At 30.0% G+C, this 23,669-nt stretch overlaps 3 protein-coding genes, 1 long non-coding RNA gene and 7 other non-coding genes across 11 annotated transcripts; 10 read left to right on the top strand and 1 right to left on the bottom strand.

Moving 5' to 3' along the window:
* Positions 1–4,580: 4,580 nt before the first annotated feature.
* Positions 4,581–6,060, top strand: LOC101263570 (uncharacterized). The gene is made up of 2 exons (XR_182489.5): positions 4,581–4,746; positions 5,331–6,060. It is a non-coding gene; the product is annotated as an uncharacterized lncRNA (long non-coding RNA).
* On the top strand, positions 4,709–4,786 carry LOC112941023 (small nucleolar RNA Z199). The gene has a single exon (XR_003245855.1). It is a non-coding gene; the product is annotated as a small nucleolar RNA Z199 (small nucleolar RNA).
* LOC112941025 (small nucleolar RNA U54) lies at positions 4,998–5,083 on the top strand. Its single transcript, XR_003245857.1, has one exon. It is a non-coding gene; the product is annotated as a small nucleolar RNA U54 (small nucleolar RNA).
* Positions 5,129–5,215, top strand: LOC112941026 (small nucleolar RNA R64/Z200 family). Its single transcript, XR_003245858.1, has one exon. It is a non-coding gene; the product is annotated as a small nucleolar RNA R64/Z200 family (small nucleolar RNA).
* Positions 5,620–5,722, top strand: LOC112941014 (small nucleolar RNA R24). The gene has a single exon (XR_003245846.1). It is a non-coding gene; the product is annotated as a small nucleolar RNA R24 (small nucleolar RNA).
* Positions 5,750–5,885, top strand: LOC112941037 (small nucleolar RNA snoR74). Its single transcript, XR_003245867.1, has one exon. It is a non-coding gene; the product is annotated as a small nucleolar RNA snoR74 (small nucleolar RNA).
* Positions 5,930–6,007, top strand: LOC112941024 (small nucleolar RNA Z199). The gene has a single exon (XR_003245856.1). It is a non-coding gene; the product is annotated as a small nucleolar RNA Z199 (small nucleolar RNA).
* Positions 6,061–6,085: 25 nt separating the features above from the next.
* LOC112941010 (small nucleolar RNA SNORD18) lies at positions 6,086–6,165 on the top strand. Its single transcript, XR_003245842.1, has one exon. It is a non-coding gene; the product is annotated as a small nucleolar RNA SNORD18 (small nucleolar RNA).
* A 1,111-nt stretch (positions 6,166–7,276) lies between these two features.
* LOC101263273 (uncharacterized) lies at positions 7,277–8,056 on the bottom strand. Its single transcript, XM_004233298.5, has 2 exons — positions 7,683–8,056; positions 7,277–7,620 (listed from the first exon to the last, which is right to left on the bottom strand). The coding sequence occupies exons 1-2, from the start codon at positions 7,890–7,892 to the stop codon at positions 7,300–7,302; spliced, it is 531 nt and encodes a 176-aa protein (XP_004233346.2). The 5' UTR covers positions 7,893–8,056; the 3' UTR covers positions 7,277–7,299.
* A 4,542-nt stretch (positions 8,057–12,598) lies between these two features.
* LOC101262984 (uncharacterized) lies at positions 12,599–14,732 on the top strand. The gene is made up of 3 exons (XM_004233297.5): positions 12,599–13,385; positions 13,465–13,729; positions 14,283–14,732. The coding sequence occupies exons 1-3, from the start codon at positions 12,840–12,842 to the stop codon at positions 14,345–14,347; spliced, it is 876 nt and encodes a 291-aa protein (XP_004233345.1). The 5' UTR covers positions 12,599–12,839; the 3' UTR covers positions 14,348–14,732.
* A 737-nt stretch (positions 14,733–15,469) lies between these two features.
* On the top strand, positions 15,470–23,330 carry LOC101252847 (uncharacterized). Its single transcript, XM_004233875.5, has 16 exons — positions 15,470–15,727; positions 15,809–15,934; positions 16,017–16,076; positions 16,607–16,720; positions 16,799–16,886; positions 18,420–18,565; positions 18,638–18,739; positions 19,744–19,815; positions 19,888–19,987; positions 20,076–20,158; positions 20,748–20,825; positions 20,940–21,038; positions 21,140–21,190; positions 21,309–21,365; positions 21,469–21,510; positions 23,031–23,330. Exons 1-16 carry the CDS (start codon positions 15,563–15,565, stop codon positions 23,103–23,105), a joined length of 1,458 nt encoding a protein of 485 aa, XP_004233923.2. The 5' UTR covers positions 15,470–15,562; the 3' UTR covers positions 23,106–23,330.
* Positions 23,331–23,669: the final 339 nt, after the last annotated feature.

The raw sequence follows: 23,669 nt of genomic DNA, 5'->3' as shown, positions 1-23,669 counted from the left end.
CGGTCCGAGTTGATTTTTTTATTTTTTTTTAGTTGTTATATTTGTGTTTATTCTTTTAAAAACAACCTAGTCATACAATAAATCATTTTTATTTTAATTTTGAATAATAATTGATAGTCAAAAGGTAATGCAGCTACTCAATGAGATCTCAAGTTTATTTTTCTATGGAAAGTTTACTTAAAGTAAAATAAATGTAAATTAATAAATTGTATATATAAAATTATTTATTAATGTATACATTCTATCCTTCTCAGATTTTATATATGAAATTTTATTAATTATATCATTATAGAGTTTTACAAAATCATCAACTCATTTCAAATTTCAACTTTAATTTTTCACACATTTTTGAAAGGTTTAAAAATAGGTCACTTTAATAGGAAGATATATATACATTGGATGTTGAAGACTTGTATAAAATAGTTAAATTAGCTATAAAATTCAAGCCTAAAGGTTTTTGTCAATTCTCATAAAAAGAAAGTAACATAAATTAATTTTTTTTTAAAAAAAAAGCATAAATAGTAGAAGAAATATTGATATTTTGACCTTATTATTAAACGTTTTCTCTATACCTAATATATTTTGCGAATTAATCCAAAGAGAAATTAAGAAGACAAACGAATAATTTCGGTTTCTAAAAGCAAAAGCTAGAAATTATAATAACACTTATAATGCAAAATAAAAAATTACAATAAGGTGTTTGAAGGCCTCTTTTCCTTTATTGAGCTAAGAAATATTAGGATCAACTTACTCTTTAACATTTTGTATCTTATAATAATACTATTAGAATAATTTCGAAAAAAATATATACATATTGGCACAAAATGAGTAAGCAGTAATAAATAAGACAATCATCCCACAAACTATCTAAAATTGGTTATCCTTGCTACAACTTTCACTTGGTAGAGCAACATAAAAGCAAAAGATGGGTTTTTGAAGTTTTATGTTCAACTTCATTATGGCACAATAAGTAAAAGTTACAAATTAAGAGCTCGTTTGGATTAACTTAAAAAAATAAAATCAAATTTAAATGATTTTTAAGTCAAAAAATAAAAAGAAAGAACAATCTTACTTATGATTTTTAATTTATTCTAGGTTATTTTAAAATTTGTCAAATACTTTCGAAAATAAAAAATTACTTAAAATGGGTTTAACCAATTTTAAGTCAATTCAAATAAGCTCCAATACTCCCTCTAGCATATATTAAGTGATATTTTTATTAAAAAAATTCTAGTTCAATATACGTAAATTATTCAAAGTGCAAGATATTTGTTGGAACTTTTTCATAACTTGCAAAAATGACTATATTTATAGGGTTATTGAAGTTCAATAGCTATAAATATCTTATTTACTAGAAATGACTACACTTTATGTCAATTTCTAGCTGCATGTTTGTATTAAAATTTTTTAATTATTGTTATTATTATTATTTATGGAGGGATCTTATAACGCAATAAATAAGGTATGATATGTTACCATAACTGTCAAGTGACAACCTTTTATTATGTTCCTAAATCATTCTAATTTCCATTATTAAATTACCAATCAATAATTGCATATTATATGCATATATAATTCATCTTATAATACAATAAAGTGTATTTATATTCCTAAATACAATATATTCACTAAATACTAATTATAAAGGTATAAATAAAATTTTAAATATAAAAGAGTATTCATGTTTTTTATTTATTTATACAATAATACAGTTGTAATTAGAATAACTAAATAAGGAAAATGTATTCTTGTACAATTAGCATATGAATACTTTGAATTCAAATTGGTGTTTTCATATATAGAAAATTTAAAAAGTATTAATATATGAAGGATACAAGTATTTATAAAAAATTAATTTATTAATATATCAAACAAAGTAAAGTAGTATAATTTTAGCATATGAATACAACAATTTGGAAAATGGATGCACTATTGTCAAACCAAAAAAATGAATACACCAATATATTATGCATATGAATACACTGTTGTTAAATAAGAAAATGGAAAAACAATAGAGTGTATATGTATCAAAATGTGTAAGTATTCGACTGTATAAAAATTGAAAAAATCAACAAAACGTTGATCTATTTTTCGTAAAAAAATTTCTAATAATACTTGAGGTTGATATTAACTTAGGTATTTATTTATAAAAATGTAATGTTGATTTATACAACTATACTTGTATTGCCTAATGAAATTGGATAAATTACTTATGTATCCAGATGTAATTGTATTTACAACACCATTTGTATTAGTATTACAATGCAATTATCTATGTATATAAGTATTATACTATATACAAATTTGACAAACAAAAAAAATTATTTTTCTACACTCTCTGCTAACAACGATAACTTAACAGCTCCGCTAAACTACGGATATTTCCTACGCTCCATCTCATAGACCGTCGGATCTCTCATCAGTGTGCCGGTACAAGAAAATGAATCTAGCATTAAAGGTGACGCTCTTCGCAAGGATATATGCAATTTCGTCGTGGAAAGAAAGTAAAAAAGCAATATAAATTTCATGAAAACGCAATTTCAATCAAAACCCTATAAAAATAGATGTATATAAATAAATTTTTCATAAAAAATGAGGAGAAAAATTCGTTAGAAAATACCTTATAATGAATTCAAATCACAAAAAACGCTCCTAAAATCATACAAAAAGATCTTAAAAAATTTGGAGGAAAAATACAAAAAAATATGTAATATAGGGATATTGATGAAAGAGAAGGTATTGATGAGGACATGATTAATTATGAGTGTTATAATAATTTTTCTATTTAATATTTATTTATATTAGATATATATAAAAACCTGATTATTGGTATATAATTAACTTTGTTATTTCCTATATAGTTATATCCATATTACATAAAAAAATTAAATTGTTAGCTATTTTATTTAAATATATATTGATGTTTGTCATATTATACAGTTTTTCCTATTATAAATTAATCAAATCAAACTGATACTTAATAGAAACAATAAGCCAACTGATGAACATTATGTTGTTTACCTTGAAAGGTAAATAAGTAATTTTGAAAGATTCAATGATTTCATTACCAGATAAGAAATTATGTTGCCATGTCGATACAGAAAAATGTTTCGAGGGTCACAAAAAAAACAAACTCAAGTGATAAGCCAATTACGAGCAGAAATCGTTGTGGACGTTATAGTCATGAAAGTCACATACACACACGCACACGCACACGCACACGCACACGCACACGCACACGCACACGCACACACACACACGCACACGCGCACACACACACACACACACACTTTTTTATTTATTTTAATAATAATGTATGTGATACATCATGATTTTGAACGATCGTATTTACTATAATTTTTATGTTAAGTATCACTTATAAAAGGAAAGATAAAATAGTATATTTGATACATTAATTTATGTAATTAGTACATGTTGAAATATATATTTTCGTGGTTAGATATAAACTCTTTAACATAATAAACAACTTCTCGAATGATAAAATTGTCTGATACTTAAATTTATAAAACTTATTTGTATCAGATAATTTTTAAAAGTATCATATTTTGTATTGTATACCACAATCATTATAATTATAACAAAAAAATAAAGAAAAATGTACATACTAAGATCAAAATTAAAATACATTAAAATTTAAATTCAAAATAACAAAATTTTTAGAGAAATAACCAATTATCCAGAAACCAACCTTCTAAGATTGTTAATCATAGATAATTTTTTTCAAAGATAATACACCACAATAGCAAATGCAACAATTCTATCCTAATCGGGGGTCTTCCACGTTCGCTTTAAAAGATGAAGTTTCATTTTTCTTCGATTTCGTCTTCTAAATATTATCATCTTCATGGTTAATGAATCTATTTTAAGCACAATCATCATCGTCGAAATCATAACGAGTTGAATAGATCTATTTCATGAAAGTTTTCATAAAAAAAAAAAACACAAGGTACCATACTAAAAAGACGAAGCAGAATTCATATGTATAAGAAAATTGTAAATTAAAAACGTTATTTTTTTAATAAAGAAAACGAAATCTAAAGAATTGAAAATAAAAAATTGATGAAGAAATAGTTCTACCTCTTAAGGAACTTGAAATTGATGAACTTGAGAGCAAAATAGATTTGAAATTAAAAAAACTGAGTGATTGATGTAACTGCTGATATATGAGAGTGATTTTAAGCGTAAAAATATGAACAAAAACGTTGGATTGGAAAGGACGTGAATAATGTATCTGAAAAATGAAAGAAAAAGAGAAAAAGAGGGATTTTTGAAATATTTTAAAATGGTAGAAAATTTTAAAAATTATGGAAAAAAAGATTGTTTAGTTAGATAATTTTTCCAATAATTAATCCAATTTATAATGGGCCACATTAAACTAAGACTCATCAAAAATAGCCCAACGTTGAGGTTTACCTATTCAAGTCCAGCCCACTTTGAAAGCATAGGAAATTAGGAAAGTTGAGGTTTACCTGTTCAAGCCCAACCACTTTGAAAGCCTACGGAATTAGGGTTTAAGAGTAGTTGGTAGCTATAAATAAACTCACGATGTATACCATGAAAATACACTAATTTGCGCTGATTGTTTCGCCGCCACCGCCCGCGGGCTTCTTCTCCACCGCTCCTATGGTGCCTTCTTGATTATACTCTTACTATTGATCATTTTTCTTTCAATTTTTTTTGTTCATTGAAATCAGGTGATGAGAAAAAAACTGCAACAATATGATGGTAAATTCCATGATTCGTAGTATTTAAGTCTCTGATGATTTCTCTCCCTCTCTATAGATATATGTAATAGAATTTGGTTTGGTGCTTATTAATTTCTGGAATGTTGATGTTTTAGTTATGGTATTTGGGAGATATGATGAACGAAATTGGTCCGTGTTTCTGATTGAACAGTGACAGATAACACCTTTCTTTTTTACTCTACTGATCTCCCAATTATATTTTTATGTTTAATTGCCACATTTGTGAAAAATAGCTCAATGATTGTATGCCTTTTGGCAATATACGCTATACCGATCTAAAACATGAGTATGATAATTTTTTTTCTAGTATGAGAGCTATGTGTGAAACTGTTTTATTGTAATTTTTTTTGAAAATTATGTGTCTTCTGCTGTGATGAATTCATGAAAATTTCACATGTCAGACTTCAGAGAGAAATCTATGAGAAGATATTCATGTATCTGAGCAAAATTTTAACTTTTTATTGTATCATTTGTTGTTTGCAACTTATATGTTTACATTATTTGAATTTTCGGTAATGGTTATGAGTCACGGAATTTCTTCTGCTTGATTATGGCTTCACACAGGAGTCTGCAGCAGGTGCCGGTTAATGGTAACCCGTCTGCCGCATGAAGCCTAAACAAATCCAAGATGAAGATCCATTAGAGTTAATTGTACTCTCTTGACACAATATCTTGGATATATTTATGTATACATATTATTTTCAATGGCATATCTCAGACAACGGGTATTTTCTTCTTATTTCTATGAGAATTTGCCTTTTGCACGGTGCCTAGACAATGCTACTTATCACGATTGAAGGATGTTCTGTTTTATTCCCAGCATTCTTTCAAATTAATAGTAGTCAAATTATTTTAAGCATTGATGAGATAGCGAACATGTAAGGAGATCTATTTTAAGCTTGGATCAGCTTGGATCTTCAATGAAATTTTCTTGTTACGCTTGGCTTCTGAGCTTTTTCTCTTACTTTTCAGAAAACCTGATTAAAAAAGCAGGGATCTATTGCCTTCTTTGAGAATGGGTCTCTCGTAAATGTCAGGGATATCAAGAAATGCATTGTTATTGGGTGAACCACTTGACTTTATTTATGATGGAATGGTTCAGTAAACGATGATACATTATTATTTATGATCAATTTAGATGTATATGTATACTTATTTAGTCAAAATCAAACGATGAGAAAAAAACTGCAACAATATGATGGTTAATTCCATGATTCGTAGTATTTAAGTCTCTGATGATTACTTTATATATATGTAACTGAATTCGGTTTTGGTGCAAGATTTATTTCTGGAATTTTGATGTTTTGCTTATAGTTTGGGAGATGTGATGAACGAAATTGGTCCGTGTTTCTGATTGAACAGTGACAGATAACACCTTTTTTTTTACTCTTCTGATCTCCCTCTTATATCTGGTACCTGGGTTTGGTTAGATTTGTGAGATACAGTAGCTCAGTAATTGCATGGCTTATAGGAATATTTATCATGTGATTAATGTGTGTTTATTACACAGTATTGCCATATGATCTATTGAATTTGTTTTGATGTGTTTTTGTGTTATTTGGATAATCTGCTTTGAAGAATTCATGAAATTTCACATGAGTTCACGTTTTATCTGAACTTGTGTAATTGTTCCAATTTCGTGACGATCACGAAATATAACCAATGCATAGAATTAACTTAACAATTTTAAATAAGGTTCATAAAATTCTCTCCATCTTTGATTTTGTTCTTCCAAAGCTAAATTATTATCTTAACTTTGGATTGTGGTGTATTGGTGGTACCATGCGAAGAAATTGAAGAAGTTGCACTCTTGCCGCATCTTGAAAATAGAATAACAAGCGAACAGAGTACTAGTCTCAATTCCCGAAGTTAATGTTTGTAATTTTATGTACACTTGATTAGAAAAATGTAATATTGCATGTATATAAAATCAATTTTAAAATCAATATTATTTGATGTTTATAAAATCAATACATAAAGTAGTGTATATTTTTACCCTCATGATATTGGCATTGAAAATATACAATTTAGAAAATTTGATTCTCTAATTAATTTATATTCAGTGCTCATTTGTCAAATTAATTAATTAAAATATACTAATTAATTCATATTCGGTGATTGAAAATTTGATTCTTTAAAAAATTAAATAAAGATAAAAAGGGTAAATTTACATGTGCAATGTAAAAAGGTGAGTGACTAAGTTACATCATTAATGTAATAAAAACAGTATCTTTTTATTTGTATATTTAAACTAATTAAGGAAGAATTTTTGTTAGTAGAATTATATTTTTGATTGATTTTTTTTTGAAAAATGTTAATTGACGTTAAAATTTTAAATTTTTTTATTCATAACTAAAATGATGTAAAGTAATAAATTAATTATATTATTTATTATTTTCTTTAATAGATGTGTTAATTTAAAAATGGATAAATAATTAGGTTTAGGCAGTAATAACAAGTTATATCAAAAGAACTACACATATATTTTGATTTTTGATGAAATAAACATCTCCCAGAAATTATACTCATTTGTTTATATAGGCTCAGTAAAATTACAAGAGAATGCTTTTGTAATATGTGCGAAATTTGGCGTTGGTGCTGGTACTGCTGCAGGTAGAGCTTTTTTGTGCGTCTCCATAATTTCAATTTCCCATAGAGTTGCTTTTTTCCTATGAGGAACATCATGGGTAACACTGTTCCTCCATGGTGGTATTCCTCCATAAGGTCTCAAGAAATGCCCGTATCGCGTCTTTAGACGAATTTGATACAAAGATCCATCTTGTTCAGCCTCCCATTCTGTTGCCGAACATAGTTTCTTTGGCAATGTCTGCATAACCTTTCTTGATCCCGTTACCTGTTGAGACATTGATTTACTTTCCAGTTTCCACTAAAACAGAAAAAATGTTACAAAATTACCTTAGGAAGTAATGGAACATTTGAAGCTGTCAAGTACTTCCCATAACAACTTTTGAGGCGCAAGTATTGTTGGCCATCCAAAAATTCAACGGCCCAGAGTGCATTTACAGATGAGCCATCGCGTTTTTGGCGTATTGATTTCTCATCATTGCTTGCTGTGAGGTATTTGCCATTGTGTGTTTTTAGACGAATGGTTTTCGCGTTCTCCATATGCTCTAATTAATTTCCAAGCCGATTAATTAACAACTCGAAGAAAATGTTAATTTCGGGAAAAAAAATAAACTGTTATGTACACAACCTATGATGATATGACTAATGAAATTCAAAAGACCCTTTTGTATATATGCATGTGAGAGAATTAATCTTTGGAGGATTGAAAGATGTGCACATATAATTGAAGGGTCTTTTGAAAGTATTAATGGGAGAAGCCAAAGTCTAAAATGAAGCTAATGATATTTGCAAAATACCATTTTGTTTTTGTTATGAGATGTAACTTGTTTTTTTTCACCAGTCTTTCTTTGTTTGGCCAAGATACATTGTTGGAGAACATTTCGGAAGTGCGGTAAAATATATGTGGCCGAGATTTTTAATATTATTTTAGAGAAAATATCATAAAATAGTTTCTTAATTTGTCTGAAACAATCTTTCTAATTATATATTTAGTCTTTTAATTATTCAAAATACTTATTAGGTTTGATCTGTACTTTTCCACTTTTAGTCTCTTAACTACATTTATTGATTTTAAATATTTAAAAAATTAAATTTGATAAGTGAATAATTGAGAAATCGTTTTAGACCCACTCTATAGTTTGACATTTTCTCTTTAAGTTTTCGTAGGAATGACCAAGACATTTGAATTCCGATGTGTTATAAAATATTTTTATATTATACACATTTGATATAAATTTTACTTTTCTATTTGTACGCTTTTTTAAATATTTAGGTAAATAAGTTTCCACTTTTTTAAAAAAATTACTTCTATTAATCAATCACTTTCAACTCAATAAGTTATAAAATCTAAGGTGTTTTCTGATTAAAGCTGGGTTTGTATATAAACCCTCTCAAAATGAAATAGATGAATTAAAAATTTAAAATTTTCAAATAATTTTATATTTTTAAAATTTATTAATTGAAAATATAATCGATAAAAATAATTTATCCTTTTATTTAAAAAATAAAAATAAAAAAGCTGAACAAATAATTAAAATCAAAATAAAGATTGCACTAGTTACTATATTTAATCTAATACCTTACTACCAATTGATTACAGTCATACAACACATGTATCCATGTTTCCAAAGACACTTATGTCTCAAGAAAATTCGTGACGCTTAGAAAACATGCACAATTATTTTTTTCAAATTCTTAAAATGTTTTGTATGAATCATTTTAACGTCTGTAGCTCCAATTAAAACGAGTTATTGCAAAAATCTGTAAACGAAAATTAGTCATAAGTTCATGACTGGGTATGCCTAGTCAAACTCAGAGGCGTATTCAGAATTTTGAGATAACTGATTTACTATTATAAAAAGATGAATTTTAAAATATAAATTTAATCGATTTAACATTTAGGTTCTTATCACTAAAAAGAATTGAAAATTTAAAATTATAGGTCCAAAGTTATGTCTACCTATCCAAACCACTTAGAGAGACATTACCCAATTTTTTTTTTAAAAAATAAAACAAGATAAATAAAGAAAAATTACTAAAATACACGTTTTATGTATTTTTTATTTTCAATATTTTCTTCTATTTCTAAAAACCTCTAAAATCTCTTATTTCTTAATGTATGTGAGCTACATATTAATGTATCCTAGTTATTAACGTATTCGAGCTGGATTTTTATGTATCCGGTTTATATCCAAAATACTTTTTAATGTACCCGAGCTACACATTATGTATTCAATTTGTGTTACTTTTTAAGGAAATAATGTAATTACAACCTAAAGAGGGGTAAATTGTAATTTCATGTTAAAAATATGTGTTTCCTAAAATTTTACCATAAGTAAAAAATTTAAATTTCTACCTAGAGAAATACACTCAATCATAATTGTACGGTGTGATACTTCAAGTGTGAATTTAAGTATCTATATTTAAATATTTTATAAGAAATACAAATTACTATATACTTTCTCCGATCGGAATTGTTTGTCATGTTGCATTTTTTAAAAATTAATTTGACTAATTTTTAAAGTTAAATAGATCACATTAATTGATATTTTGAATTTTTTTTTTTAGATATTTCAAAACTATATGAAAAGTACTATAAATTGCAATTTTTATATATCAATATGATTAAAAAAAATAAATCTTAAAATGTTAATCAAATTTTTTATAATTTAACTTTAAAAATAAAAATTATAATAAATAATTTCAAAATGAAGAGAGTATAATTTTTTTAAAAAACATGAATTTAGTGACCCCTCTGAATACGCCTCTGGTCAAACTGGCCGACAATTTCAAATGATAATCAGGAAAAATAGAGCATCTGCGCTAGCTGTGGAAGTTGGCAGTTGGGCTAATGATAATTAAGCATCCCAAACGACAAATTATTAATCATTTTTAAAGTTGATTTATTTTAGATTTTAAAATTTTAATATTTAGGAAAGGAAAATATATATCAAAGTTTAAGTAATTTGTCTCGATATGTGACAAATCATGAACTGAAAAGAGATTTAAAATAACAATATAATATATTGATTTAGCAAAAAAAATTAAAAGTTAAATTTTATGAGTTTTTATTCATAATTTTACTACTTGTACTGAGTTCATGATCTAATATTTATATATATATATTTAATAAATTTATTGACAAATATATATAACTTAAACCGAAACATGTACAAAGCTTACTCATCGGATAAAACACTTCATAATTGGTGTAAAGCTTGTCTATAAGTAAGATTTTGATATGAAATTAAAATGAAAATTATCTCATAAATTAAAATGAAAATTATCTCATAAAGCACCCTTTAATTTTGTCTAGTTTAACATGTCATTTTTAAAGTTGATTTATTTCAGATTTTAAAATTTTAATATTTAGGAAAGGAAAATATATATCAAAGTTTAAGTAATTTGTCTCGATATGTGACAAATCATGAACTGAAAAGAGTAATTACTTGAGTTAGGGGACTGACCAACAGAAAATAAAGTAAGTAAATTTAAAATAACAATGTAATACATTGATTTTGAAAAAAAAATTAAAAGTTGAATTTTATGAGTTTTTATTCACAACTCTATTACTTGTACTGACTTAATGATTTAATATTTATATATATTTAATAAATTTATTGACACATATATATAACTTTAAGCCGAAACATGTACAAAGCTTACTCATCGGATAAAACACTTCATAATTGGCTTAAGGCTTGTCTATAAGTAAGATTTTGATATGAAATTAAAATGAAAATTATCTCATAAATTAAGATATTTCATTAGATTAGTTATCTATAAATTAAGATATTTCATTAGATTAGTTATCTATCGTATATATGAAATAATTATCTGATCAATCATCATTTATAAATAAATAAATAAATATTATTAAAATGAATTAGTACTCTATTATCTATGGGGTACGCTGGATTCTTGAAAAATTATACCTCTTCGTTTAAAAAAAAATTGTTAATTTGACTTGGAATGAAGTTTAAGAAAAGAAAAAGATTTTATAATTTTATGGTTTTAATTTTAAATTTATGTCAAATGTATCAAAGTACTCTTTAATTTTGTGGTCTTAAACATGCCATGTGAAAAGTTAAAGTTAAAGTGTTACAAAAAAGGTAATTTTTTTGAAACAAATTAAAAAGGAAATAAGGTTATTCTTTTTAAAACGGAGGAAGATAGTTTATAAGAGTTTGATTTTTTTATTCATCTCACGTAAGATGCCTCCACCTAATACAAATACTTTGATTTTGTGGTCGTCTGGGACCAAACAAATGACATAAGTCACAATCATTTGTTAGATATGAACTTTAAATTAGTAAAAAATTGCTTTCATGTTGAACAAATTAAATATATCTAGGTATTGTTGCATTATGTTACGTCTCTTAATAACGATTGATCTAGTTTTTTCATGCACACTAATAAATGAAACAGATGTATATAGATATTTAAACCATATTTGATTAATTAAAAAGACTAATAAGTTTCTTGTTTATAATCACATAATAGGATAATTGAGCTCTATATAGCTTAGTCAAATCCATATAGAAGTTCTCTTACTAAAATGGGCAAGTCATAAATCAAATGCAAACGTGACGCAAATTCATTTCATCAAGGACATAATTTTGAATCGGAGGACGTGGAGGTGGAGAAATAAGTTAGAAAAATATTAGGTAGTTGGACGTGTTATATTGCTTTCCCGTTCCATCTTTTTTCTTCGGATTCTTTCATTTTTATTATTCTCTTCGTTTAAAAAAGAATGTCCCTATTTCCTTTTTAGTTTGTTTAAAAAAGAATGTTCTTTTCCCTTTTCTGACAATACTTTAACTTTAACTTTCCACAAAACATGTTTAAGACCACAAAATTAAAGGGCGTTTCGGTACATTTGACACTTTAATTTATAACCACAAGCTTAAAAAGTTTTCTTTCTTTTCTTAAAGTCCATTCCAAGTCAAACTAGATCATCCTTTAAAAAAAAAGTATTAGTTGTTGTTTCATTAGTCTCGATTATTCAACTATCTTATTAATGTTTTTGGTTGTTGCTAGTTCTCTTATTTTACGTCTTTCTTTGAGTTGAAGGTGAAATTACACTAAATTTATTATTATTATTATTATTATTATTGTCGCTATTTCTTTCCATAAATCTATTCCATGTATATTAAAAATAGTTAGATAAGTACACTCTATAGTAAAATTCGAGAAAATAAAATTGGGCATGAAAATTAAAATTATATAAAGAAAATCCATGTGACTTGCTTAAGCAAAAAAATATATCAACAAAATTAGATATTAATACAAGCCAGCAAGATGTATCAAAAAAACGGGGAAGAAAAGAAAAAAAAAAGACGTTAAAGTCAGAGATTTCACACAGACAACATATTACCTACCTGCCCGTTACACAATTACGACATCTTACATACATTAACAATAGCTGTTTCACAATCACACACTTTATCTCTTCTCAATTTACGCATCAAATCTTCGATTGTGTAAATGGAATATTTTGAGAAAGCGAAATCGGTTAGGCTAAAGAGCAACCATGACAAATTTTTACACGCTGATCCTGATCAAGAATGCGTATACCAAGATCGCAGTGGATCTACAAAGACGGTTAAATGGACAGTCGAATTCCCTGAAGAATTGAACAATGTGATTCGTTTAAAAAGTATCTATGGAAAATACCTAACGGCCTTAGACGATCAACGTCTGTTCGGGGTAACAGGTCAGAAAGTTGTTCAAAGTTTGCCAAGTAAATTGGATTCATCGGTAGAATGGGAACCTATAAAAGAAGGATCTGCGGTAAAGCTGAAAACGAGATATGGCAATTTTTTAAGGGCGAATAGTGGATTACCTCCTTGGAGAAACTCAGTTACACATGATATACCTCATAGACATCAAGATTGGATCTTATGGACAGTTGATACTGTTGAGGTACTCCCTGAATTACCTGATGAAACCGTTTCCCAATCAGAATCAGTGGCTGATGATGATTTCACCTCATCTTTTCGTCTTACATCTGCTAAATTTTCCAGGACTCAGGTTTGTGTTCCCCGAATTTGTTTCGCCAACAAAATCACAATGATTAAACTGATGTGCTAGATTTGTATGAAATGTGCAGTCTGTGAAATCCGAAGGTAGGGTTATCTATTACCATGTGGCGGATGAAGATGGAAATGTGAATGATTCAGTGGAAGGGCCTTCTTTGCAGTTCAAAGGGCACGGATTAGAGGAACTGACTCGAAAGTTGGAAGAAGAAACAGGGATAGAGAAGATAATTGTTTGTTCGCGTAACAAATTCAATGGGAATTTATATCCTCTCCGTTTAGCATTACCTCCAAACAATGCAACTATGCATGTTGTTGTAATGCCTGCATCGTCTAAAGGTCAGTATACTTTATTGATCCTCTTTTGAACAGAAATGTGATTCTATAATGACAATTGTGTTGTAAAATTGTTATTTGGTGTTTTCATATATGATAACAAGTCTATGAAAGAACTAGTCTTCTCATTTGGATTTAACATTACTGATATTTGATCGTTCGTCTATGAGTATTATGTAATGCAGCCAGATTCTGTTACTAATATGTTTGCTGATCGTTCATCTATAAGGTATCATAACTCTCTGAGATAAGGGACAGCCGTTAGAACTTTAGTCTATTTGAATAAAATGTGTGCATGAGTTAGGACTGAAAGTACTATAATCGTTGAACCATAGATCAAAACAACAATCTAGAGTTGGTTGCTTTCTTGTCTAAATTGAAGTTTGTCTTTTGTTTGCCCAAAAGAAGTAGTTCTCAAATGAATCTTGTTGACTATCTTTAGTGTATAGATCTAACCAAGGAGCCTTCTTGCTTAGACCTCTGTCTGTTGGTGTTTTCTTCTGTGGTTTTGTGACCCTGTATCTTGTTTCATGAATGGCATTGTGCTGCTGGACAGTGGCAAAAGAGCTGACGGCAGATGTTCTTACATCCAAATGGTCGGTGTTGAAGACTCTATCGTGAAACATTTTGTCTGACAGCAAGAAAGTGATTCAATATCTTCCTCAGAATCAGAGACAGATTCAGGATTTAAAGTTTATAGGTTCATATGTGACCTCAAGTTACTATAAAATAATAATTGAGTTCATAGTCATTGTTTAGTTGATTTTGTAGTACACGGACAAAAGCTATTGTGTTTACGTGAACTAGTAGACAACATTCTAGATCAACTCCTGCCGGAACTGTAGGCATTTCTTTCTTCTTTTGGTATATATTAAGTGAATGTAATGCAACCAAGAGAAGCAGATTCCAGTTGAGAGCATTATTTATTTGTTCGGAGTTTGACAAATACAACTCTCTGACTGTATATTTTGGTTACATATCAAGTTGAAATATCCAATTTCTTGCAGTACGGCGATACAATTTTCTGTTACTTTTTTGGTATTCGAAGAGTCCGACTATTTGCGCCGAGAGGATTTGGGGTTGATAATCTTGATGTACAAAACAAGGGATGCAATACTAGTATTCTAGTACTACTCTCGCCAAACAGATTTTTCTTTTGTTGCTTCAAGCAATCGGTGTCTTGAACATACTGGCTCGATCAACTCAACTTCACGCCAAAAAAAAATCTCATTGTTAGCTTCCTACTAAGAATGACTTTATTCTCCGGACTCTAGCACGAATATTGGTTCTCTTCTCTAAAATAAGATTCATCAAATAGAAGTTTTAAGAACAAAATAAGACTAACATATTATTAGGCATATTAATAAAATAAAACATCTTAAACAGCCAAATTAGCAATTCTTTCAACAATTGAGATAAGAATCAGACGGATATCCAAAATATCACCTTTTTATAATTACTAATCGCTCTTCAAGAATCAAATGAATTTTATAAATAATAATTTATAGTTTCTTATTAGAATTTAAGTTCTCTGCTTAGCTATAACTTAAATTTTCTCTAACTATTCACTTCATTCATTTTTACTTGTCACGTTTAGATTTGACACATCTATTATGACAGGATTATTTTATCACACAATCACTCTTAATTGAGGTTAATTCTTCTAGGTTTATCTGGCTGAAATTGGAAAATAGTCATTTTAGACCTGTAATTAAGTTTATAGTCAATATTTCAAAACAATTTAGTATTAATATAATATCCTAGTTAAAATACGAAAAAAAAACTCACTTTATCAGTTTGCATTCCACAAAACGTTCATAAAATTCGAATTGATGAATGTTTGAATTCTTTCATTCAATGAATTTGCTACCGCAGCGATTCATTTTTCGTTTTGGATTTGCCTCTCAAACTTCAACTTTCAAAGGAAACTATCCATGCTCAATCCTTAGCCATGGAAGAAGAAAATTCAGTGCAACTAATCTCTCCTCAGCTACTCCAAAGGTAACACTTAAAAAGTAATGTACATAAAATTTAACTATTTTTCTGCAAATTTTGGTAATGTATGTGTTGTTGGTAAAGTAGTCAGGTGAAGAGCTTTTGTTAGTAGTAGGGGGCGGAGCAGCTGGAATTTACGGTGCTATAAGGGCTAAGACTCTCGCCCCGAATCTTCAAGTTGTTGTAATTGAAAAAGCGAAACCTTTATCAAAGGTAATTGATACAATATTTTCAAAGTCGAGAACATTAGTTTTGTGTTTGTAATGTGGAAAGTTTTGTTCTATTGTTTTGGTAGGTCAAAATTTCTGGAGGAGGTCGCTGCAATGTGACTAATGGGCATTGTCCTGACAATAAGGTAAAATTTCCTTTGCAATTTAAAGAAATGCTCTATGCTTAGTAAGTTGTAGAATTGGTGCCCAAAGCTTAATGTTCTTAGATTATGGCACTTTTGGAAGAGTGACTTTTGTTTATTTGTATTATTTGGAATTCAGAGAATACTGCTAATAGTTATTACTAAGATTGTATACCTTAGGGATTTGAAGATAGGTACCTTTAAGCATAGGGTTTGCACATGAAAAATCGAAGATACAAATAAATAATTGAGTTAAAATAGTATTTTTTTGTGTGATGTCTCAACTCTCAACTTCCTCAATCCAAATTTTGCATCCTCTATACTGATTGAGTAGGATGTTTTTCTGTAGGCTATAGTTTATTAGAATTATAAAATCAACTAAATAACTGAGCCAAGAGTACAAGTATGTTTGTGGTCTTTTCTTTTTTTCTTTCCTAAAAGGTGCTCATAGTCAAGTATCATTTTCAACTTCAGATTTGTGGTGTTTTAGCAGCATATAAGTCAAGCTCAACCGAAACCAAACTCATTTGCAGGTTTTGGCTGAACAGTATCCGAGGGGTCATAAGGAATTTAAAGGCTCCTTTTTCCATACTCATGGTCCAATGGATACAATGTCCTGGTTCTCTGATCATGGTGTTGTGTTAAAAGTAATCTCTGAAACTACCTTTTTCATGTTTCTTTTCTTCTTGTTGATGTTAACGTGTAGTTCTGCTGATTTGCCTCAGATAGAGGAAGACGGAAGGGTCTTTCCCGCCAGTGATAGTTCATCTACTGTAATTGATTGTCTCATGTCTGAGGCAAAGAGGAGTGGAGGTAGATAAACTATCCTATCACAATTTTTTATTTTATATTTTGTCATAATTATTTGGGAGTATGTATGGTTGCATAAGCTTTTACTTCTATTCACATTATACTCCTTGTACATTCATATCCTTAGAAGTTCTCCAGGGGCAGGGGTGCCTATATCTATTATCTAAATTATCTGTTTGAATAGCTTTGGACTTTCTACTCCAAAATTTTCTGTTAGCTCGTGTATGTCTGCATACACTTCTCTGCATGTACACTGACATTTGCTTATACAGAATTTACTGGTCAACTTGAACCCAAGTATATGCCAAGAACATCTTGGGATTTGAGACATGAGATCCTTCAATTTTCTTTCTTATTGTAAATATGGGAGGCCGGAGATAGAGTGACAAGTTAAACAAATTGGAATGAGGAAAAATAACCTCATCTCTATTCAAACTATAAAATTATTACCCCAATATTATCCCTTTTGTAATCAAACAACAACATACCCAATATAATCCCACAAGGTGGGGTCGGGGGAGGATAGAATGTACTCTGGCCTTACCCCTACCTCGTGAGGTTAGGGAGACACTATACCCTTTGTAATCATTCTGCTTAAAGCATCCACTGCCAAGACGTTTATGAAATTGTTTCAGGGTTAGAACTACTATAGATCAAGGTTAGATGTTGAATCATCATGAAGCTAATTAACTATGTTAAACTTGGCTATTTAAACAAGAAAATATTCGGGAACATGATGTTTATTTATATTTACTCTGCAAAACTATTAACCCAACACTCTCCCCTTTGTAATCATTCTTCCTAAAGCATTCAGTGGCAAGATGTGTATGAAACTGTTTCAGGGTTAAAACTACTATAAACCAAGGTTAGATGTTGAACAATCATGAAGTTAAGGTCCATGTTAAGACTAAATGCACCCGGTTCATACTTATAGTATATTACCTTCTTTAGTTGAAGTTTTCTCAATTATCCTCAAGTGTATTTATTCTGTTTCAGTCACCAGTTTGACATGGAAAAGTTCTGCCTTAAAGCGAAAATAGCAATATTTTGAAAGTTCCCTGCATTTTTATGCATTTTCTGTGTAGTTTACTTCATACTTGTGATGATAAACAAGTTATATCAACCAAAATGTGCAACTTACGGATGACATACTTCATGGGCTAAACGCAAAAGCAGATCGCTGATATTGTGAAGGAAATTCGCTCCTATCAGCCTTCTATATTTCTTTGACATTAACCTTAAATTGATCTATCATCTACACTGGCGAGTTAAAATATTAAATATCTGTCTAGTTGTGCTGTACAATGAATCCAAATACCCTCATGCTAAGCAAAAGGATCAAATCTGAAATTTCTTTCATTTCTCCAAAAAGAAAAGTAAAAGGAGAGAATATTCAGACCAGAAGATCTCAGAATGTTTAGGCTTGTGCATCCTTAGCTATGAATCTTGAGCGGTTAGATTACGTATTTGTAATTTCTGAGGTATTCCATTTCCCTTTTCCCTATCAAAATGCTGATATGCCAGTTCCTTATTTAGTCTTATTGCAGACTGGAAAAGTTGTTACTAGTGCTTCTTCCACTGCTGATGGAAAGTTTGCCATCAAGCTTGAGAAACGTAGCCTTGACTATGTGGAGCATGTTGAAGCTGATTATCTACTTATTGCTAGCGGTAGTAGTAAGCAGGTCAGTTTGGTAATGAGTTAGTAGCACTTTTTGCATCTATTCCTTTACTTCATTTCAACCTTTCCTTTTCAGGGTTATAATCTTGCCACTCAACTTGGCCATTCAATTTTGGAACCTGTTCCAAGCCTGTTCACTTTCAAGATTGATGACTTGAAGTTAGCAGAACTGTCTGGTGTAGGTTTCTTTACCATTTGCAGCCAATTGAGTGAAATCAATCTTTGAGGTGTTTGGCTGCTACTCCTTATGTTTTATATCACATCAATGAAGATATAGCTTGTTAATTATGTGTTGTCAATAGTTCTTTTTCCTGAATCATGAATATACTTGGGGAAATGATTTATATGTCTCGTTAGTATCTTTTGGATTCAGAGCCTATTGGTTTTCAAATAGTAGTATTAAGGATGACCTACCTCTGATTGTTAGTCAACTATCTGCACTGAGAATTGATTCTTTCCTCTATTCGAGCATTTAATATGCCTTATGAGACAGCTAGTTCCTTTTGACTTCCACCAGTGCTACCTTGCATGCTTCATATGTTCTGTAAGTACTGAGCTAGTTCTTCTCTGGAATATGTGCAATTGCTATATAAAAACATGAGTCTTGTCTCCCCTGTAAAATCACCTTTATTAAATTTTAGGTGATGCTTTGGTGTTATATACTATGGGACAATGTGCACTGATTATACCTTTTCGTCTAATGACATAGTGATCTCTGATTTATTGCTTACAGAGTTTCCTTTTAATTATGTATATTTTAACTGGTTCAGTTTTGTTTTGTTTTGCTTGAAATTTATACTAAAGTGAACAACATATTATACTCTATCCTTTTCAATTTGTTTGTCTTAGTTTAACTTGACACTGAGTTAAAAAAAGTAAAGAAGACTTTTGAATCTTGAGGTCTTAAACTAAATATATGTATAATGTACCAAAGTGTCTTAAACCTGCCACGTGGGATGTTGAAATTCAAGAGCTGCCAAATTAGGAAAGAGGCCTCTTTCTGAAACAGCCTAAAAAGGAAAGTAACAGAAACAGATTGAAACATAGGGAGTAATATATTACAAACATCATTTGCAATTTGTGTTGATTATTAAAACAGTTGTGACATACTTATCACACCTTTGAATACGTGATATAATCATGCCTATGACTAACACTAACCATTTTGCTCGTCATCCATAGGTGACATTCCCAAAAGTAAAAGCAAAATTACAGTTGGAAGGCATTCAGAAGAAAATACCACAACTTACTCAGGTATGCATTTCTGATTGGTTGCATTTCTTGTATAGTATATTTATACTGCAGAACAATAATACTATCTTTTAGGTAGGACCGATGCTCGTAACCCATTGGGGACTCAGTGGCCCTGTGGTTCTTAGGCTATCTGCTTGGGGGGCACGTTATCTATCCAGTTCAGACTATAAGGGTAAAAAATGTCTTCCTTTTTCTGTTTTTGTCATTTTCTCTTTACCACAACCTTTTCTCTTGCTAAATTTAGTTGCAAACATATCCAGGTACGCTTTGCGTGGATTTTACTCCTGACCTCCATATTGAAGATTTAAAGTCTGCACTCACTCGTCACAAGAGTCAATTTTTGGTAATACATTCGATGACCTGAATCGAAGCTAAAGGCTTTTTCATCATTTTGTTTGATTCGTCAAAGATGGGAAATGTATGGAAGAGAGAACAGAAAGCTGTCCTCCATGAGAAGACAACTACTTTATCAAAAATAAAAAAGGGGAAAGAAAGATGCAGGAACTAATACTTTAAAATTATATTAAACATTTGCATTGTAGATTGAGCTACTATATCCATGGATCCTTTATTTTTTGAAGTACCTGTGATGTGAGTGGTTATGGGTTCCTGTAAAATACATAGCAAAAAAAGGTGAATATATCTCTACCCAGAACTCACACACACCCATATAAGATATATGTCATGGTCCATATAAGATAGTTGAGCAGCAATGTTCAACTAATTTATTGAACCACATAAACAGATTGTATGAGATGTACCCATGCTTAGGGTTCTTTAACAATTGATTGATCTTATTAAAAGAAAAAGGTTCTGAAACTATTGATTGTTCTCTCCTGTAAATAATATCTCGTCATGACAAAAAGGCATATGATTTCTGATTTGTATAGGATCTTACTTCACCACTTTTCTTATTATTCTCTTCAATGCAGAGGCAGAAGGTGCTGAATTCTTATCCTTCTGAACTTGCGGTCGTTAAAAGGTTTTGGAAGTATATATTAGATCGTGAGGTGAAATATTTACTTCAGTTGCAAGGATATTTTTGGGCTTCTACATAAAAATATCTTCTCAGAATGTTTGACGTCCACTTCTATTAAGTTAAATTTCTTTTTCGATTAATGCAGGGAATATGCGGAGACATGCTGTGGTCATCCATTTCCAATAATTTGTTGATTTCTGTCGCTGCTTTGTTGAAGGATTGTGCATTTAGCGTGAAGGGAAAGGTATCATGGCTCTTCCCATTTCTCAGACTCATTTCTTCTTTTGATGTCATTACTTTGATTGAAAAGAAACTTTCTGTTGCATTCTTTTTGGGGTAATGAAGGGCCAATTTAAGGATGAGTTTGTCACAGCTGGAGGTGTTCCACTTTCAGAGGTGCTCCCTTTTATTTTCTTCCCGTCTATATATTCCTTCCAATGCGCCAATGTGAAGATCCTTCCAATTTAGCTAAATTAGTTTCTGAGAGTTGCAATCTTTCTATTTCTTCAAACAGATCTACCTTGCTACGATGGGGAGTAGAATCCATCCTCATCTCTACTTTGCTGGAGAGGTTGTCTAACTAATGCCTGTTTACTTCTCTTGCTTCAGGTGCAAATGTAGGACACAGTTTAGGGCTTTCCATATTTGTTTCTGATTCTTTGAAAATCCTGTAGGTACTCAATGTTGATGGTATCACTGGTGGCTTCAATTTTCAGGTAATGTGAGCTTGATCTGAATCCACAGTGTAGAATTAACAAGAAAAGCATCAAGTTTTCTTTATTATATACTTAATTAACATATATATATATATATATATATATATATGTATGTATGTATATATATATATATATATGTATGTATGTATATATATATATATATGTATGTATGTATCTATAAGTCTGATGGATATAGAAGTCGATTTTATTTTGTGTAAACAATCTGTTCAGCCAAAACCTTTATCTTATAATCATATTACTATTTGGTGTATCATTCTGAAACTGAAGAAGTTTAGGTAGCAAATAAAATTGGAATGCAATGGGTCCAAATGAAAAGAGAAAAAGTGAGGGTTCATATAGTCTATTAGAACTATCGTAGGATTGAGGAATAGCTGTTATTGTATCAATTCCACCACGCACCAAAAATAAATCATATTGCTGATGTAGTTGGTGGATAGTCAAAGTGTGCTGTAGTTGTTTATTTTTAGATAAATACAGTTGGGACCTTGTAAAGTAAAGTCATGGTCCACCTACTTTAAACAACTATATTGGTGCTCATCTTTTCCGCATCTTCTTATAAACAGTAGAATGCCATTTTCTTGAGACTTGTACTTTCAAATTGGTCGTCGTTATTGTCCTAAGAAATTTGTTTCAAGTTTTCGTTGTTAAATTATGTAAAAAGTTGGGTTTTTATCTTTTTGTATTTCCAGTTTCCCATGATGTTTAGTCCTACTAGACATAAAACATGAAGATTTTTCTTGGACTCTTTACGCTTACAGCAGTGATGATCTGCTCCCTTTGTATATTCTTTTACAGCACTTTATTGTTGCTTGAGTTTCAATGGGTAGCCTTTAACAAGAAAAAAAAAGAAAAAGAAAAGAACATGATAGAGATTTTTCCTTGTCAAAAAGACATGATAGACAAACTTAAGTTAATGTCTTGGGAAAATAACAGACTAAAAATATGTTGTATTAGAAAGAAGTTGTACTGACATAAATTTGATCTATTAGAGTTCTTATAAATAATTGGTTGGATAGTTGTTTGCCGCTAAAAATGTCTTATTTTGATTTTTGATGTCATATCGTGTAATTTACTAGTGATTACCCTACACTATATTACCTTTCTCTAAGATTCTTTGTCGAACTATTTTGCAATTTCATTTAGCAAAGTTCTGATACAGCAATCCTTTATTATAAATTTATTTTTTGATGTAAACGTCTTTGTTCAATGAGATTATCTTTAGTGTTGAGCCCCTCTACACAGTCAAACATGCGTCCCGATGTATTTGTGATTGATATTCTAGCAAATGTGAAACCAGACACTGATAAATCTGATGTCGCAGTTCTTAACGATGATACACTGTCTTGCTCCTTAAACACATATTCACTTCTGAACTAAACCTACTTTACCCATGTGTCTTGTTTCCTATTTTCGTTTTCTATCCCTTCTGTTTATATAAATTGGAATTTCAGCTGGCTACTTTCTTCATCTGATTGTTTAGCACTCTGCCAACTGTGCAGAATGCTTGGACAGGGGGATACATTGCTGGAACAAGTATCGGTAACCTAGCTGTACATGAGAGAGTTCATCGGTAAGTTATGCAGTAATTTGGAGATATTGAAGAGCTGATGAAGTTTTTTGAAATAGTGATTCTCCTAGTTATGTTTTTTTTTTCAAAAGGGAAAAGGTAAGTGTATCAAAAGACTTGTGTATAAGTTCATGTAGTGAAATCTCTTTGGAATGAATGAGAATAGTTGCTGATAACATGAATTCTCGTCTTGCATTAGTGACCTATTTTATAAGAGATCTTCATTTTTATATTTGAAGGATTTGGAAAAGTCATTTTTTTCCTATTCAATTTGTAAGTGATCAGAGGAGATCAGTTTTTCGTGACGCTATATATGTTGCTTGAATATTTCATTGGCTTGATGTAATTGTGTCAAACGGGTTGAATAATACCACGTGTAATGCTATTATTAAAGAAATTTGCCAGACTGTGAGTACACCTATTAACATTCCTCCTAATAAAATTATGGATACGTAATTGCAACACTATTTTCAGTTACGTGCTGAGTTTCTTGTTGAAAATTCTCCAAATTGATTTTGTTTGATTTTTCAAATGTTGAAAAGTAAATGGAGATTTTATCGAGGCTCAAGTA

Source organism: Solanum lycopersicum, chromosome 2 (genome assembly GCF_036512215.1).
Source record: "Solanum lycopersicum chromosome 2, SLM_r2.1".
Taxonomy (NCBI): Eukaryota; Viridiplantae; Streptophyta; class Magnoliopsida; order Solanales; family Solanaceae; genus Solanum; species Solanum lycopersicum.
This window is presented reverse-complemented; position numbering and strand designations above follow the sequence as displayed.

Excerpts from the sequence above, each read along its gene's own strand:
- LOC101252847 (XM_004233875.5), top strand. The coding sequence starts at position 15,563 with ATGTTTGAATTCTTTCATTCAATGAATTTGCTACCGCAGCGATTCATT. Across the intron at positions 15,728-15,808 it reads TCTCCTCAGCTACTCCAAAG|TCAGGTGAAGAGCTTTTGTT; the intron begins GTAACACTTAAA and ends TTGGTAAAGTAG. Across the intron at positions 16,077-16,606 it reads GGCATTGTCCTGACAATAAG|GTTTTGGCTGAACAGTATCC; the intron begins GTAAAATTTCCT and ends ACTCATTTGCAG.
- LOC101262984 (XM_004233297.5), top strand. The coding sequence starts at position 12,840 with ATGGAATATTTTGAGAAAGCGAAATCGGTTAGGCTAAAGAGCAACCAT. Across the intron at positions 13,386-13,464 it reads CTAAATTTTCCAGGACTCAG|TCTGTGAAATCCGAAGGTAG; the intron begins GTTTGTGTTCCC and ends TGAAATGTGCAG. Across the intron at positions 13,730-14,282 it reads AATGCCTGCATCGTCTAAAG|TGGCAAAAGAGCTGACGGCA; the intron begins GTCAGTATACTT and ends GCTGCTGGACAG.
- LOC101263273 (XM_004233298.5), bottom strand. The coding sequence starts at position 7,892 with ATGGAGAACGCGAAAACCATTCGTCTAAAAACACACAATGGCAAATAC. Across the intron at positions 7,621-7,682 it reads ATGTTCCATTACTTCCTAAG|GTAACGGGATCAAGAAAGGT; the intron begins GTAATTTTGTAA and ends ATGTCTCAACAG.